General features: G+C 36.4%; 1 protein-coding gene across 1 annotated transcript; it reads right to left on the bottom strand.

Moving 5' to 3' along the window:
• Positions 1-7,196: 7,196 nt before the first annotated feature.
• LOC112722409 (uncharacterized) lies at positions 7,197-11,324 on the bottom strand. The gene is made up of 4 exons (XM_025773419.3): positions 10,400-11,324; positions 10,227-10,328; positions 9,999-10,112; positions 7,197-7,431 (listed from the first exon to the last, which is right to left on the bottom strand). The coding sequence occupies exons 1-2, from the start codon at positions 11,222-11,224 to the stop codon at positions 10,290-10,292; spliced, it is 864 nt and encodes a 287-aa protein (XP_025629204.2). The 5' UTR covers positions 11,225-11,324; the 3' UTR covers positions 7,197-7,431; positions 9,999-10,112; positions 10,227-10,289.
• Positions 11,325-12,986: the final 1,662 nt, after the last annotated feature.

Raw genomic sequence — 12,986 nt, 5'->3', positions numbered from 1 at the left:
GCTGCGCCATATGCCCAGCTATTTTGCAGAGAGTTGTGCCAGAATTGTGCCAGTTTTGTGCCTGGACGCAAGAGCACTCACGCGCACGCGTGGCTGACGCTTGCGCGCCGTTTGGATATTTTTCAACCCGCGCGTTCGCACGTATGACGCTTGCGCGTCGATGAGTTTTTGGCCATCCACGCGTGCGCGTGGAGTGCGCGTACGCGTGGCCCTGTTTTCATCCCAAAGTTGATTTTTGAGTTTTAAAAGCCAAATTTCATACTTCTAAGTCTCCGATCTCACCACTTATATCTTAAATCATTATGATATGCCTAGCATGAGGAAAAGGGCTAGTGAATGTGGTAACTTGCGAGTGAAGCAAGGGAAAAATGAATGATCAATGAGGATCAAAGATGATTATGTGAGATGCGGAGAATGGCGGTGGAAGTGCTTGTTACGCCATGGGCCGAAAGGCCGTAATTGTTAATGAATGGCTGGTTATGGATTTAACCGTGAGCCGGATGGCTGGATTATTACCGTGTTACGGCGGAGCCATGATTATGGCTATGTATAAATGGATATATGCTGTTGAATAAATTGTGAATGTTGCACTTCCACCACCGGAGATGAGGGTTTCCCTGGGAGGAAGTAGTGGCTAGCCACCACGTGCTCCAGGTTGAGACTCAAAACTCTTTTGACCCTATGTCGTAAGTGTGGCCGGGCACTGTGAAAGGCCCGGATGAGCTCGCCCCCGTAAATATTCACCAGTGAGGGTGATGGATATGGATCATGATTATGATCACGTTTATGATGAGTATAACTCGAGTTGGGGATGCGCGACAGAGGGACAGTCCAATGGTTAACTACCAGGACTTGTCGGGTTGGCTCTATAACCGACAGATGATATCATCAGCCACTAGGGACAGGCATGCATCATAAGCATACTACATGAATTGTTTGAGATTGCCTATTTGACTGCATATTACTTGCTAATTGTCTAAATGCCTTATCTGTTCCTATTTGTAAATCTCTTGTCTGATATAACTGTGTTTGTTATATTATACTCCTGTTGGTGGTTGGGAGGTTTGAAGGAATTGGAAAGGAAAGTATTAGTTAGACTGAAGGATCTTTAGTCAGTTGCCACTTACGGTTTAGTTTGTTTATAAGCTTTGATATTATCTGGAGGAAGTCCTAGGATTGCCTTCGGCTTTCCTCTATTATTATGTATTATATATGTGGAAGCTGTTACCGTGTTGGGGACCTCTGGTTCTCACCCATGCGGATTTTGTGGTTTTCAGATGCAGGACGCGAGGCTTCTCGTTAAGGCATTCTGGGGACTTCTGAATTAGCGAAGATCCTTGTTCTCGGGACTCTGTTTCGGGTTATATATCTTGTTTAGATACTTTTATCTCCATTAAATAATACAAACTGTGATGACTCCTCTTATAGGAGGTTTTGGAGAATAGGTTTCTGTATTTGTGTCCCTTTGGATTTTCCTTGGGGTTTTCCTTATTTTATTATATGTATATATTGCTATGCTCGGACCGGTTATCTTCGCAGCCAGATTTTGAGTCTTGATATTCCTGTTTTTGACACTCTTTATATATATGATCTCGCGTCAGCTTATCCCTGTTCGTTACGTTATTGATTGGAGTGTTGCGCTTTCGAGTTACGGTTTTTGTTTACCCCTTTTTCTATAAAGGCTCCTAGTTATAATCAATTATTCATACTACTATACGTACTAAATTTTTTTGTTTTAGAGGTCGTAATACCTTGCCATCTCTGAATTATGACTTAAGCATAAGACTCTGTATGGTAGGGTGTTACACTAGAATCAGATCATGTCAAGTACTATGAAAAGTGTAAGGAGTTTAAAAATGGTTGCAGATGGTTGATTTAGATCACTCTTCGCTAGTGGAAGGGTATTTGGGAGGTAAGACGGTATAATGGACTTCACACATGTCTGGCCACATTGATCTCTAGCGATCACATGAAACTTTATTCTCATGTGATATCTACTTTCATCCTTCCTATGATCAAAGCTGATGCGGCTAAGTCGATCAAGGTTTTGCAGAATGCGATAGAGGCACATTTTGGATTTAGACCGATATAGAAGAGGGTTTGGTTGGTTAAGCAGAAGGCCATCATGCAGATTTATGGGGATTAGGAAGAGTCCTATAATGAGTTGCCAAGATGGGTACTTGCTTGGTGTCTAGATAACGATGCCAGGTAGTATTGCAGTATTGAAGATGAATCGTAATCGACTTGGAGGCCAGGTTGACGAGTCATCACCTTATTTTCACTGGGTTTTTTTTGTCGTTTCCACTGTGTATCGGGGAATTTAGGCATTGTAAGCTACTAGTTAGTATTGATGGGACCAACTTATACAGTAAATATGGCAACTACTCTGGGGTCACTGAGGAAGAACTTCAGTGACAAGAACCTCCGCCCATGCTCATACCACTACTCTAAGTACAATTGTGACGGTCTTGGGTCTGGAACGATATCAAACCGTAGCACATGATTGGCCCTGTAAGTCTAAAAGAGGTGCTAAGTCTGTAACGTGTAACACCCCGAATTTATAAAAATTAAATAATTAGTTATTTATAAATTATTATATTATATTAAAATTTTATTTTAAAAAAAAGTATTTTTTAACAAAAATAATTAAATAAAATTTTATAATTTTTAAAATTTAATTTAATTATGACTTATTCTATTAATTTAAATTATTTATTAAAAATTATTTTGATAGAAAAAATTTAAATTAATTATTATTATTATTATTATTATTATTATTATTATTATTATTATTATTAGTTGCCAAAGCCATTAAGGAAATAGTAAAAGAATAAAAAAGGTGCCAAACGTGGCTTATATATGTATAGATATATATGTTTAACGTGACACATGTTCTTTACTTCCATTAAACACCATTATCGTCATTAATATCACGGTATGCTTTATTTGCTTTTTTCTTTATCACCGAACCAAAAGAAAGGAAATAAGGGCAGACATGCATCATATTGTTTGCGCACTTGCATTTGATTGTGGTTGTTTATTCAATTTTTCTGTGATTGTATTGTTTGCCTTGTTGACCTGCTTGTGTGCTTTACTAGATATTTTGTTGATGTTGCAAATTTAGTAATGTATTGATGAATGCTGCCTGTGGTTGATGAACTGTTAATGTGACCGAGACTTTATTTAAGTAGTGTGATTTAAAGAAAGGACTTTAAACGATTTTAGGTAAGACCTAGAAAAAATTTCAAGGATTTAATAGAGATAACTGTTTTTGGGACGTGAATTAATTATTTGTATTTTATTCTATATTCTTACGGCATTCACTTATCCTACTGAGAACATGTGAGGACGACGTTCTCACCCCCTACAGATTTCCTTTCAGCAGCAGGTTCAGGAATCCTTGGCGCAGAGCCGCGACTGAACATCAGAACTTTATGTACATACGTATTCGTATCTCCTATATTCGGTGTTGTCCTTGATTTTTCTCTCACCATTTATTGTCTTTGAATTTCAAAGGGGTAGAACTTGTATTTGAGAGTTTTAGAATAAATCTATATATATATTGCTATGTGAATAAACATATTTTGTGATTAAGAGGTTTCAAGTAAAAACCTTTCGTTTTCTTGATTAAAATTTCAGCTCGTATTCGCGAAAGCTCAATATTAAATAGAATTAGTATAAAATAAAAAAGGTTTAGAGTTGAGTAGCGCTCGGACTTTTAGTACGGTCATGGGGTGCTAAAAGTTAGGGTGTTACATTATGGTATCAGAGCAGTTCTTTCCTGTTAGAGCCTTGGGAATGGACTGACTATTCTTCACTGCATACCCTGAGTGTCTGTCATACAATAGGACTTGTCCTAATGACAAAAGTTTGAGTTTTAGATGCATGACTGTCTATTGATTAATGCTGTTAGTTGACCGTTGCATTTCTCATGGTATTAGATCTGGCCAAGTTAATACTGATGATTTGTGTATACGATAACTCTAATGGGTTATCATGGACGAAATAGAAGTAATAGGTAACACAAACCGTGGGTTTTGGAAGCATTAGCAGTTGCGTCTCGAAGTTGCTCGGTTACGTATCTTGTCCCTCCATAGTTTGTCTTGAAGTTTTGTCTGAGGTTTCTTTCTTAGAAAAGTGAACTAATTATTCTCCAATCCTATTCTTTGTTCATATGCATTTTTCCTTCGATCTTTTAACTACATATGTTTGCTTGAATTTCCTGAGATATCCACTTTTTCTGAGATATCAAGCTTACCTTGTAACTTCTGCTTTGCAATCATACTTCTACCTTATCATCTTTATGTCATATGAAAACTCAAGTATTTGAAATTGTATATGTATCTATATGAGTTGAGACTTTTTACTTTTTCCGTAAAGTATTTTAAAAAGTAAAGTATTAAAACTATATAGTGTTTTGTGTAATATGCTAATTTTTGAAGATGAAAATTTTTATAAATGGGATAGGATGTAACACCCTAAATTTTTTAAAATTAAATAATTAATTATTTATGAGTTATTATATTATATTGAGATTTTGTTTTTTAAAATAATTATTTTTTAACAAAAATAATTAAATAAAATTTTATAATTTTTTAAGTTTAATTTAATTATAACTTATTTTATTAATTTAAATTATTTATTAAAAACTATTTTAATAAAAAAATTTAAATAGTTTTTTATAAATATTATTATTATTATTATTATTGTTATTATTATTATTATTACTATAATATCATTAGTATATTATTATTATTATCCTTAGTTGTCGAAGCCATTAAAAAAATAGTAAAAGAAAAAAAAAAGGTGCCAAAAGTGGCTTATATATGTATAGATATATATGTTTAACGTGACACATGTTCTTTATTTCCATTAAACACTATGATCATCATTAATATCACGGTACGCTTTATTTGCTTTTTTCTTTTATCACCGAACCAAAAGAAAGGAAATAAGGGAAAGAGGAGTGACCATGCGAGGGAGGGAAACCGTCAAAACCTCCAACTTTTTTACTTCGATTTTTTGCGATCCGTAATTTTAATAAAAAGTCTAATTTGATAAAAGTGTTTGTACATTTTTTTTATACGTTAACGTTACTTTTGTTCGGTAGAAGTTAATGGTGATGTAACTCCTTTTTTTCTTGAACTCGGCCAATTGAAGTTCTAGAAGGCATAGACGATTTTTGACGTTTTTCTCTTCAGCAGTTCGATCAAAAAATTTCTCCGAAACTTCCGTTGTTTTGATTTCACATGGAGGTAGGAAATTTTATTTTAAAATTAATAGTTTTTAATTTAAGAATGCCAAAAAAATTATTGAATAATTACAAATAAATTGTGATTCTCTGGACTGATTGAATTCGATGAATAAGTGTTGACTATGAGAATGATTGAGTTTGATGAACGTGTTTGAATTATTGATTGTTTGAATTGTGGCTGGAAATATGTTATGTTTACTCCTTAGTTAAATGACATATGAATTGAGGAAATATGAAAGTGAGGGGCCCATAAGGGTGGTGATGAAGCCTAATTTTAAGGGAAGGTTTTGTCTGAATTCTTGTAAAAATAAACGAACATGTAGTTTTGGTTAATGTTAAATGTATAAAGAATATGGTCGGGAGATTTTGTAAAGTTTGAAAGAACGTGCGACTTTTTCTTTTGGTTTTAATATCAAAAGATTTAAAAGAGAGCTGAATTTTATTGAAACAGAAAGAGGCTTAACTTTGAAGAAAACGATTTGATTATTGAAAACTTATTTGATATTTTGAACGGTGTGATTATTGAAAATGATTTGATACTTGAAAAGGATTTGAGAAATGACTTAGTTGAGACCTGTTACGATGGGTAACTGGAGATTAATGGGCTGGACTAATTGGGTTGGCCCAATCGTCTGAGGAAGCACTACAACAAATAAGGGTTTTCGCAACTGTTGAAAACCGTTGCCATAGATCAAAAAACCGTTCCTAAAACTTTAGGCAACGCTTTGGCAACGGTTTTTGACCTGTGGTATATGCGGCCGTTGCCAATGCTCAAAGGCAATGGTTTTTTACCTAAGGAAACGGCAACCAAAAAACCGTTGCCATAGTTACTGGCATAGACAACAGTTTTGATGACAATTTTTAAGGAACGGTTTAGAACCGTTACTGGATTGGCAACGGTTTAAAACCGTTCTCTTTCATGACGTAGGTTTAAAACCATAACTGGATAGGCAACGATTTTAAGCTGTTGTAGTTTTGTTATTCACAAAGACAACAGTTTAAAAGCGTTGCCTTTGGTGTTGTTTTTCTTTTTGGAACGGTTTTAATACCATTGTCATTTTATAGCTGCTTTTGACAACGATTTTAATACCATTGCCTTTTGTGACTTTTTACAACAGTTTTTTTTAATTATATAATTCTTTATTTACAATAATTTTTTCATGTTGCATTGTAATTAGTTCCAATTATTTTTAAAGTCCGTATCAATAAATAACTTTAACTATTTGAATCAAATTACTAACGAAATGTAATTGAACATTTACCATAAAAAAATAAACAATTATATACTTAGTGAACAAAAAAATTCCAAATGTAGTATAGTGTTATCAGTGTCGGTTACAAATAATTTCAGATATTTTTTTATTACCCCAGGGAGATAAACTTCAGAAACCCCAACCCTAGAAAGGAATTCAATCTTCTTCTAAAGAGTTTTATTAATGCTGGCAGCAAAAATTTTTGACTGCTGAAGGCATCAAAAGGATCAAGCAACCATAGTCATATGGAACTGATTGCTGAAGATCTCGACATAATCTTATATAACTATGAAGATCCTAAAGAAACAATTATACAAAATTAAAAGATAGTAAGTACTAATTAGAATATTAATGAGTTGATTATGCAATGATTCTTGAAGAATAAAATTAAATTTAATTTTATAATTAGTTTTTGAAAAATTTATTACCATATTCTCTTGAATTAATCTTACCACCAGCAACTTGTAAAAGCCTAAAAGATCAGATATTGATTAACTTGATGCCTAAAATTTATACTTAAAACACTGCAATAGCACATCATGTAACACCCTAACTACCAAAGCTCGCACTTCCGGCTGTGCGACTCTGATAGCTCGGACATTACGACGACACTTATATTATTTAATACTAAAATATGAGCCTGTTTAAAACTTTAAACCGCAATACCGCTCCTAAAGATACTTTCATTCGATAACGTACATCCATAAATACCATTCAACTTACAACAACTCATACAGAGTACATCCATATATATATATACATAAATATATATAAATAATATTACAAACATAATACAATACAATTCCTATCCCTCTTACAGATTATATCGAGATAAAGGCGAGGGTACAATAAACCATAACTAAAACAATATAGAGCATCATAACAACAATTAAATAAGCTCTTCGTAACTTCTGCGCCCATATCCTGAAAGGGGAAAAATGTAGGGGGGTGAGAACATCATCCTCGAAAGGGTTCTCAGTAGAGGGTTTTTGGGAATTACTGTAATAGGATACATGAAGATAATCGCACCAGTGATTAATAACCGTCTTATGCCTCTTTTCAAAAACAACGGTTTACAATAAAAGAGGAATCGGAAATCTTTTCTGAAAGAGGAACAGTTCAATTCTCAAAAACTCAAAAGCCTTTCAAAACGGTTTATCTATGCTGAACCAAAGTAGCCTTTCATATTTTATTCCAAACCAAAAACACAAAACCGAAATCAACCATCAGTTCATCTTATTCCAACCACGGCCCTAGGCCCAAACAATCCAACCAGCAACCAATCACCACAATCCAACAGAGTCCCAGATGCAAACACAGATAGGAAGTTCAACCACAAACAAACAGTTATTACAAGTAAAACAGTTAGCAATTAATCACATAGGCAAACCAAGTATAATATGCACACCCAACCAATGTCACACAAATGCATATGATGCATGCCTGTCCCTAGTGGCTGATGATATCATCTGTCGGTTATAGAGCCAACCCGACAAGTCCTGGTAGCTAACCATTGGACTGTCCCTCTGTCGTGCATCCCCAACTCGAGTTATACTCATCATAAACTTGATCATAATCATGATCCATATCCATCACCCTCACTGGTGAATATTTATCCATCACCATCACTGGTGAATATTTATGGGGGCGAGCTCATCCGGGCCTTTCACAGTGCCCGGCCACACTTACGACATAGGGTCAACAGAGTATCAAGTCTCGACCTGGAGCACGTGGTGGCTAGCCACTGCTACTACCCAGGGAAACTCGTATCTCAGATAGTGGAAGTGCAACATTCATATATATCAATGATTCAGCATAAACATGCATTCAATCTCATCCATGGATCAACATCCATCTCAGCCATCCGGCTCACGGTTCAGTCCAGAACCAGCCAATATTCATATCATACACAGCCATTCCGGCTCACGGTTCAATCCAAAACCAACCAATATGTATAATCATACACAGCCATTCCGGCTCACAACAAAACAGCACTTCCACCATTCAACATCATTAAATTCATAAAGTCGGCATTTAAGCCATAAATTATTTTCTCAATTCATTTCACTTTGAAATCGAGTTTCAACTCTTTTCAGCCTTGGCTTTAAAGATCTCATTTCTCAAATCATCTTAGGCTCATAAGCCACTTTTACTCAAGGTAAATTCCCCTTTGAAAACAATGCCACTCTCGGCATCCTCTTTCCAAACTTCCATAACCATGGCAAGTTAAAGATTTATTTTGAAACATTCAAAATCATCCATTCAACAATGGGATTTTATAACAAAGTTTCTCGACATAGTCCCAAGTCTTTAGGGGAGAATAACATATCTCATTTCACCAAATTCATTTAAAATCATTAAAACATTGGCTTTCTGATTTGAGTAAGAAAATAGGATCTAAGCCAAACCGAGTCACGTAATCTTTACTTCTTTCAAAACCATTTCCTTTACTTAAACAAAACCGGCTTCAATTCCATAATTAAATCTGAAGCGTTTCAAACTGATAAGAGAATCATTTTTGTTGTGTTAAACTTAGAGTTCAAAAGATACTTTGAATCTTATTTAAAACGTCGAAATAATGAGGCTCATCACTCGAAATCCAATTCCTTTTAAAATCACGAAAACTCTCCCAAGGGACAATCTTTGTGTTTAATAGAGAAAAACATAAACCCGTTTTACCTTTTAAAACAGCCTCAAAGCAAAATTCTCTTTCGAATGACTTGTCCCCAAAGACATACTGTTCTTCTTGGAAAATAAGGAGAAATCATGATTCTCTTTTCAATAATTCTTTCAACGCATAACTTCATTGCTTTCTTAATTGTTCTAAGTAAAGGTAATAAAAGAAGCCATAATTTCACAATCCTCAAAATAGATAGGAAAGGCATTAAACTTAAAATTCCCCAATTAACATTTCAAATAAGGACTCGGATTCTATAGAAATTTCGGCAGCACCTCCCCTAAAACTTGGACTTTTGCCACCCGGTTCGGGTCCCAACTAAACCGTTTCTCATTCCTTTTCAACAGCTCAAAACCAGAAATCAATTCAAAAGCAAGCTAAATCCAACAATCGCCTCAGTGGCATATCTCAAGGAAACCATTTCAAATATCAACTCAATATCAACCGATTTAACTCATTTCTAAAGCTTTAAAGAATCGGTTCAGCATTAAATCATTTATCAAAACCAAATCAATTAAAGCGACCCAGGCTGACTTTCAAGAGTATTCTATCTTTCACATCATCAAAATAATTGACTCAATTCAAACTAATCCTCAACGGATTAAACTCATATTTCAAATCTTTAAAGAATCGACTTCAGACATTACATTTCACAAAGCCGCACCACAATTCAACCAAACCAACATCCATAGTCATTCGAGTCAATCAAATAATACATAAGGCAGATACAATCACCAAATACACAATATCTCGCACCAGTATCCATATGTAATAATTCCAATAATAAACTATAGTTTTTGGAAAGCGCCCCTACCTCGAAACGCAAATCCATAACTCAAACATGTCACAGAGTCCTTTCCGCCTCAACCCGAACTGACGGCAACTAAAATCTCAGCTCCCAGTCACGTTCGCAACAACCATCGCAACACTATTCGCAACATATAATAATCAGGACTCGACCCCACATTACCCAAAACTCATATTCATTAATCAAACACAACCGAATACCAACGCGAGGCTTTTTGAAACATAATTTACTTACTGAGCTAGCGAAACGAAGCAGCCGCAGCTCCATATCAACCCGGCAGCGACTCCGTCAGCCACCTCAAGCGGCAGCGGCGATGAAAGACTCCGACAACCGCGGCTGCACAACAACGTCATAGCGATAAAACCCAGGAATAGAAAGGAATGAAGACCAAATGCAAGGACCCTTACCGGCAGTGGTTTTCCGGCGACTAAACTGCGTTCTCCGGCGGCAGAGATGGCGGAGCAGCTCGAAACGGCCAGCAGCAGTGGCGGCGTTATCCCAGCACCAACATCCACCACCGTTTTCCGGCAACCAGAGGCACTGCGGGGTTTCACGGCGGCAGATCTAGCAGGAAAAGGGACCCTCGGCAGTGGCGCGTCGGCGGCGACTGGACGCAACTCCTCCAGCTCGCGTCTCCTTCTCTCCCAGCGTCGCCCATTCTCGGCCTTCCTCCTCCTTCGAGTTCGACAAAAAGGGACCCACGGCGGCGCTGTGCTTCCTCCACGATTGCGGACCCGACGATGGCGCAGCAGTGAGGACGACGGAGCTGGCGGCGAGTCCCTCTCTGCGCGACACTGACAGAGCGGCTTCTTCCTTCCTTCGACTCGGACCTGACGGCGGACCCCAAGACGGCGCGACGGCTGGGCGGCGATCACAGCGCAGCCCTTCCCTCTCTGCGCGATCTCCCTTCTCAAGCTCCCTCTCCCTCTCTGCCTCAATTTCTTTCTTTCATGGTAAAGGGAAGCCGTGTGGGTGTGGGCCACGAAGCACAGCTCGCAGTGAGGCGGCTGAGGACGATGGCGGCGCGGTGAACTCCCTTCCCTTCCCCCTTCACGCCGGCGACCCCTCATTCCTTCTCCCTCAATTTCACTTTCTGCTTCTGTTTCCTTCCTTTCATGAAAAGGAGAAAGGAAACCGTGCGTATTGTGGCTACTGGGGTATGGGCAACAACGGGTAACCGGGTAGGGTTTCAGGGTTAGGGTTTTACTTTTGAAAATTAGGGTTAAGGGCATTATGGTAATTTCACATAAAATTGGGAATAATATAGTAATTGAAACCCAAATTAAATCCAACACTAGTTATATATAGAAAATACTATTTGCTCACCAATTTCACAAATTATTTTCAATAAAATGCCCAAATCTAAAAATTAGAAATAGTATACTTAATTTCTTCATTTTCCAAAATAGCAGTAATAATATTTAAAATATTATTTATCTAATCCAAATCATATAAAATCCTTATTATTTCATAACTATCAATCTTATACTTTAAATATAGAAAATAATCCAATAATTATAAAATTGGATAATAATTATAACTCATCTCAAATCCAATAAATCAAAACTTGCCTTAATTATCTTTAATAAAATAATCTCTGAAATTAAGGCTATAAATACTGTAGGATTTGAGACTTGATCATAATAAGACTTTTCAAAAGTTCTGGGTCTTACATCCTACCCACCTTATAAAAATTTTCGCCCTCGAAAATTGATACAAAACGAAAGAAATCTCATAACAGTTCATCCTTAAACACATTTAAGGAAGAAGCAAAAATATCTCAAAATATAATCATATATACGATTTTCAAATACTTTGACTGTCATAAGCATAAGGATGTGAAGGTAGGAGTGTGATTGCAAAGCAAACGTTACAAGGTAGGCTCAATGCAAAAGATAACATGGGTCAATCATGTGATAGAAGGGCAAGGCATCAAAGGCTATCAAACAGGATGGAGTTAAAACGACGTGCTCAACCTCCGCACACTAATCTCATATCCACCTCAAGGCTTCAACTTTCCAACTCCGTCAAACACTTTTCAACCTCATAGCCAAACATAAGCCTAACACCCGCAAGCTCGTTTGCAAGGGATAAAACACCCACAACTCATCATAACGTTACACACCTACCGCTTTACCTTCCATATATACATATCACGTCTTAAAGAACTAACGCATCGCGTTACTACGTCTATAAGTCGCACGTGATACCAAAACAATTCTCGAGTCTACTCAGAAGAATATGAGATCTTAGAAAGGAGAGACGGATGTCAAAGACAATAGTCATAGATTTGAAAGAATATATCCAATCCCAGATAAACATGGATGTTCAAGCAATAAAGTTTGCTAGACATAATTCAATTGACAACTTCAAAGATAACCCTTAGATCAAAGAAGTTCAATAGGATCAACAAGAAGATAACCAGCGCATCAGCTTGAAACAAACTCAAACTGAGTCGATGAAGTATGAAGTTTATAGAGGAGAATATCTCAAACCCAAGGCAAAGCTCACAAAACTCAAGGGCATGATTAAAAATACTTCTGAATACATTGTTCTTAAAAGAATCGAAAACTTGTAAAAATATCACTTCGCAGTCTGAAAGAGAAGTTAAACAACAAATGTCCTTCAAGAGAGTAACAAAAGCATAAATGTGGCTTTACTTCAATACAATTCCATGTTGAAGTAGATTTTGTAGAGTTCCAAAAACAAATGCACACAACTTTGGCTAAGAGCTAAAATATTTCCTCAAATATTTTAGAAAGATAATTAAATGCACAACTTAACCAAAAGCAGTTCATAAAAACTCGGAAATAATCAGATGCTTGTTCAAAATTCTCAAAATTTCATATTCAAACAAGCATGTATAACATTTATAGCAAGTACGAAAGAGGAAGTTAAACTCTTTTTAGAAAAGAAACTCCGAGATAAAATTTGCTTACAATCTGGTAAGGAAATAAGTGGTGCGTTACAAACAAACCGATTTCCACTAAACAA

This window comes from Arachis hypogaea, chromosome 11, assembly GCF_003086295.3.
Source record: "Arachis hypogaea cultivar Tifrunner chromosome 11, arahy.Tifrunner.gnm2.J5K5, whole genome shotgun sequence".
NCBI classification, from domain to species: Eukaryota; Viridiplantae; Streptophyta; class Magnoliopsida; order Fabales; family Fabaceae; genus Arachis; species Arachis hypogaea.
This window is presented reverse-complemented; position numbering and strand designations above follow the sequence as displayed.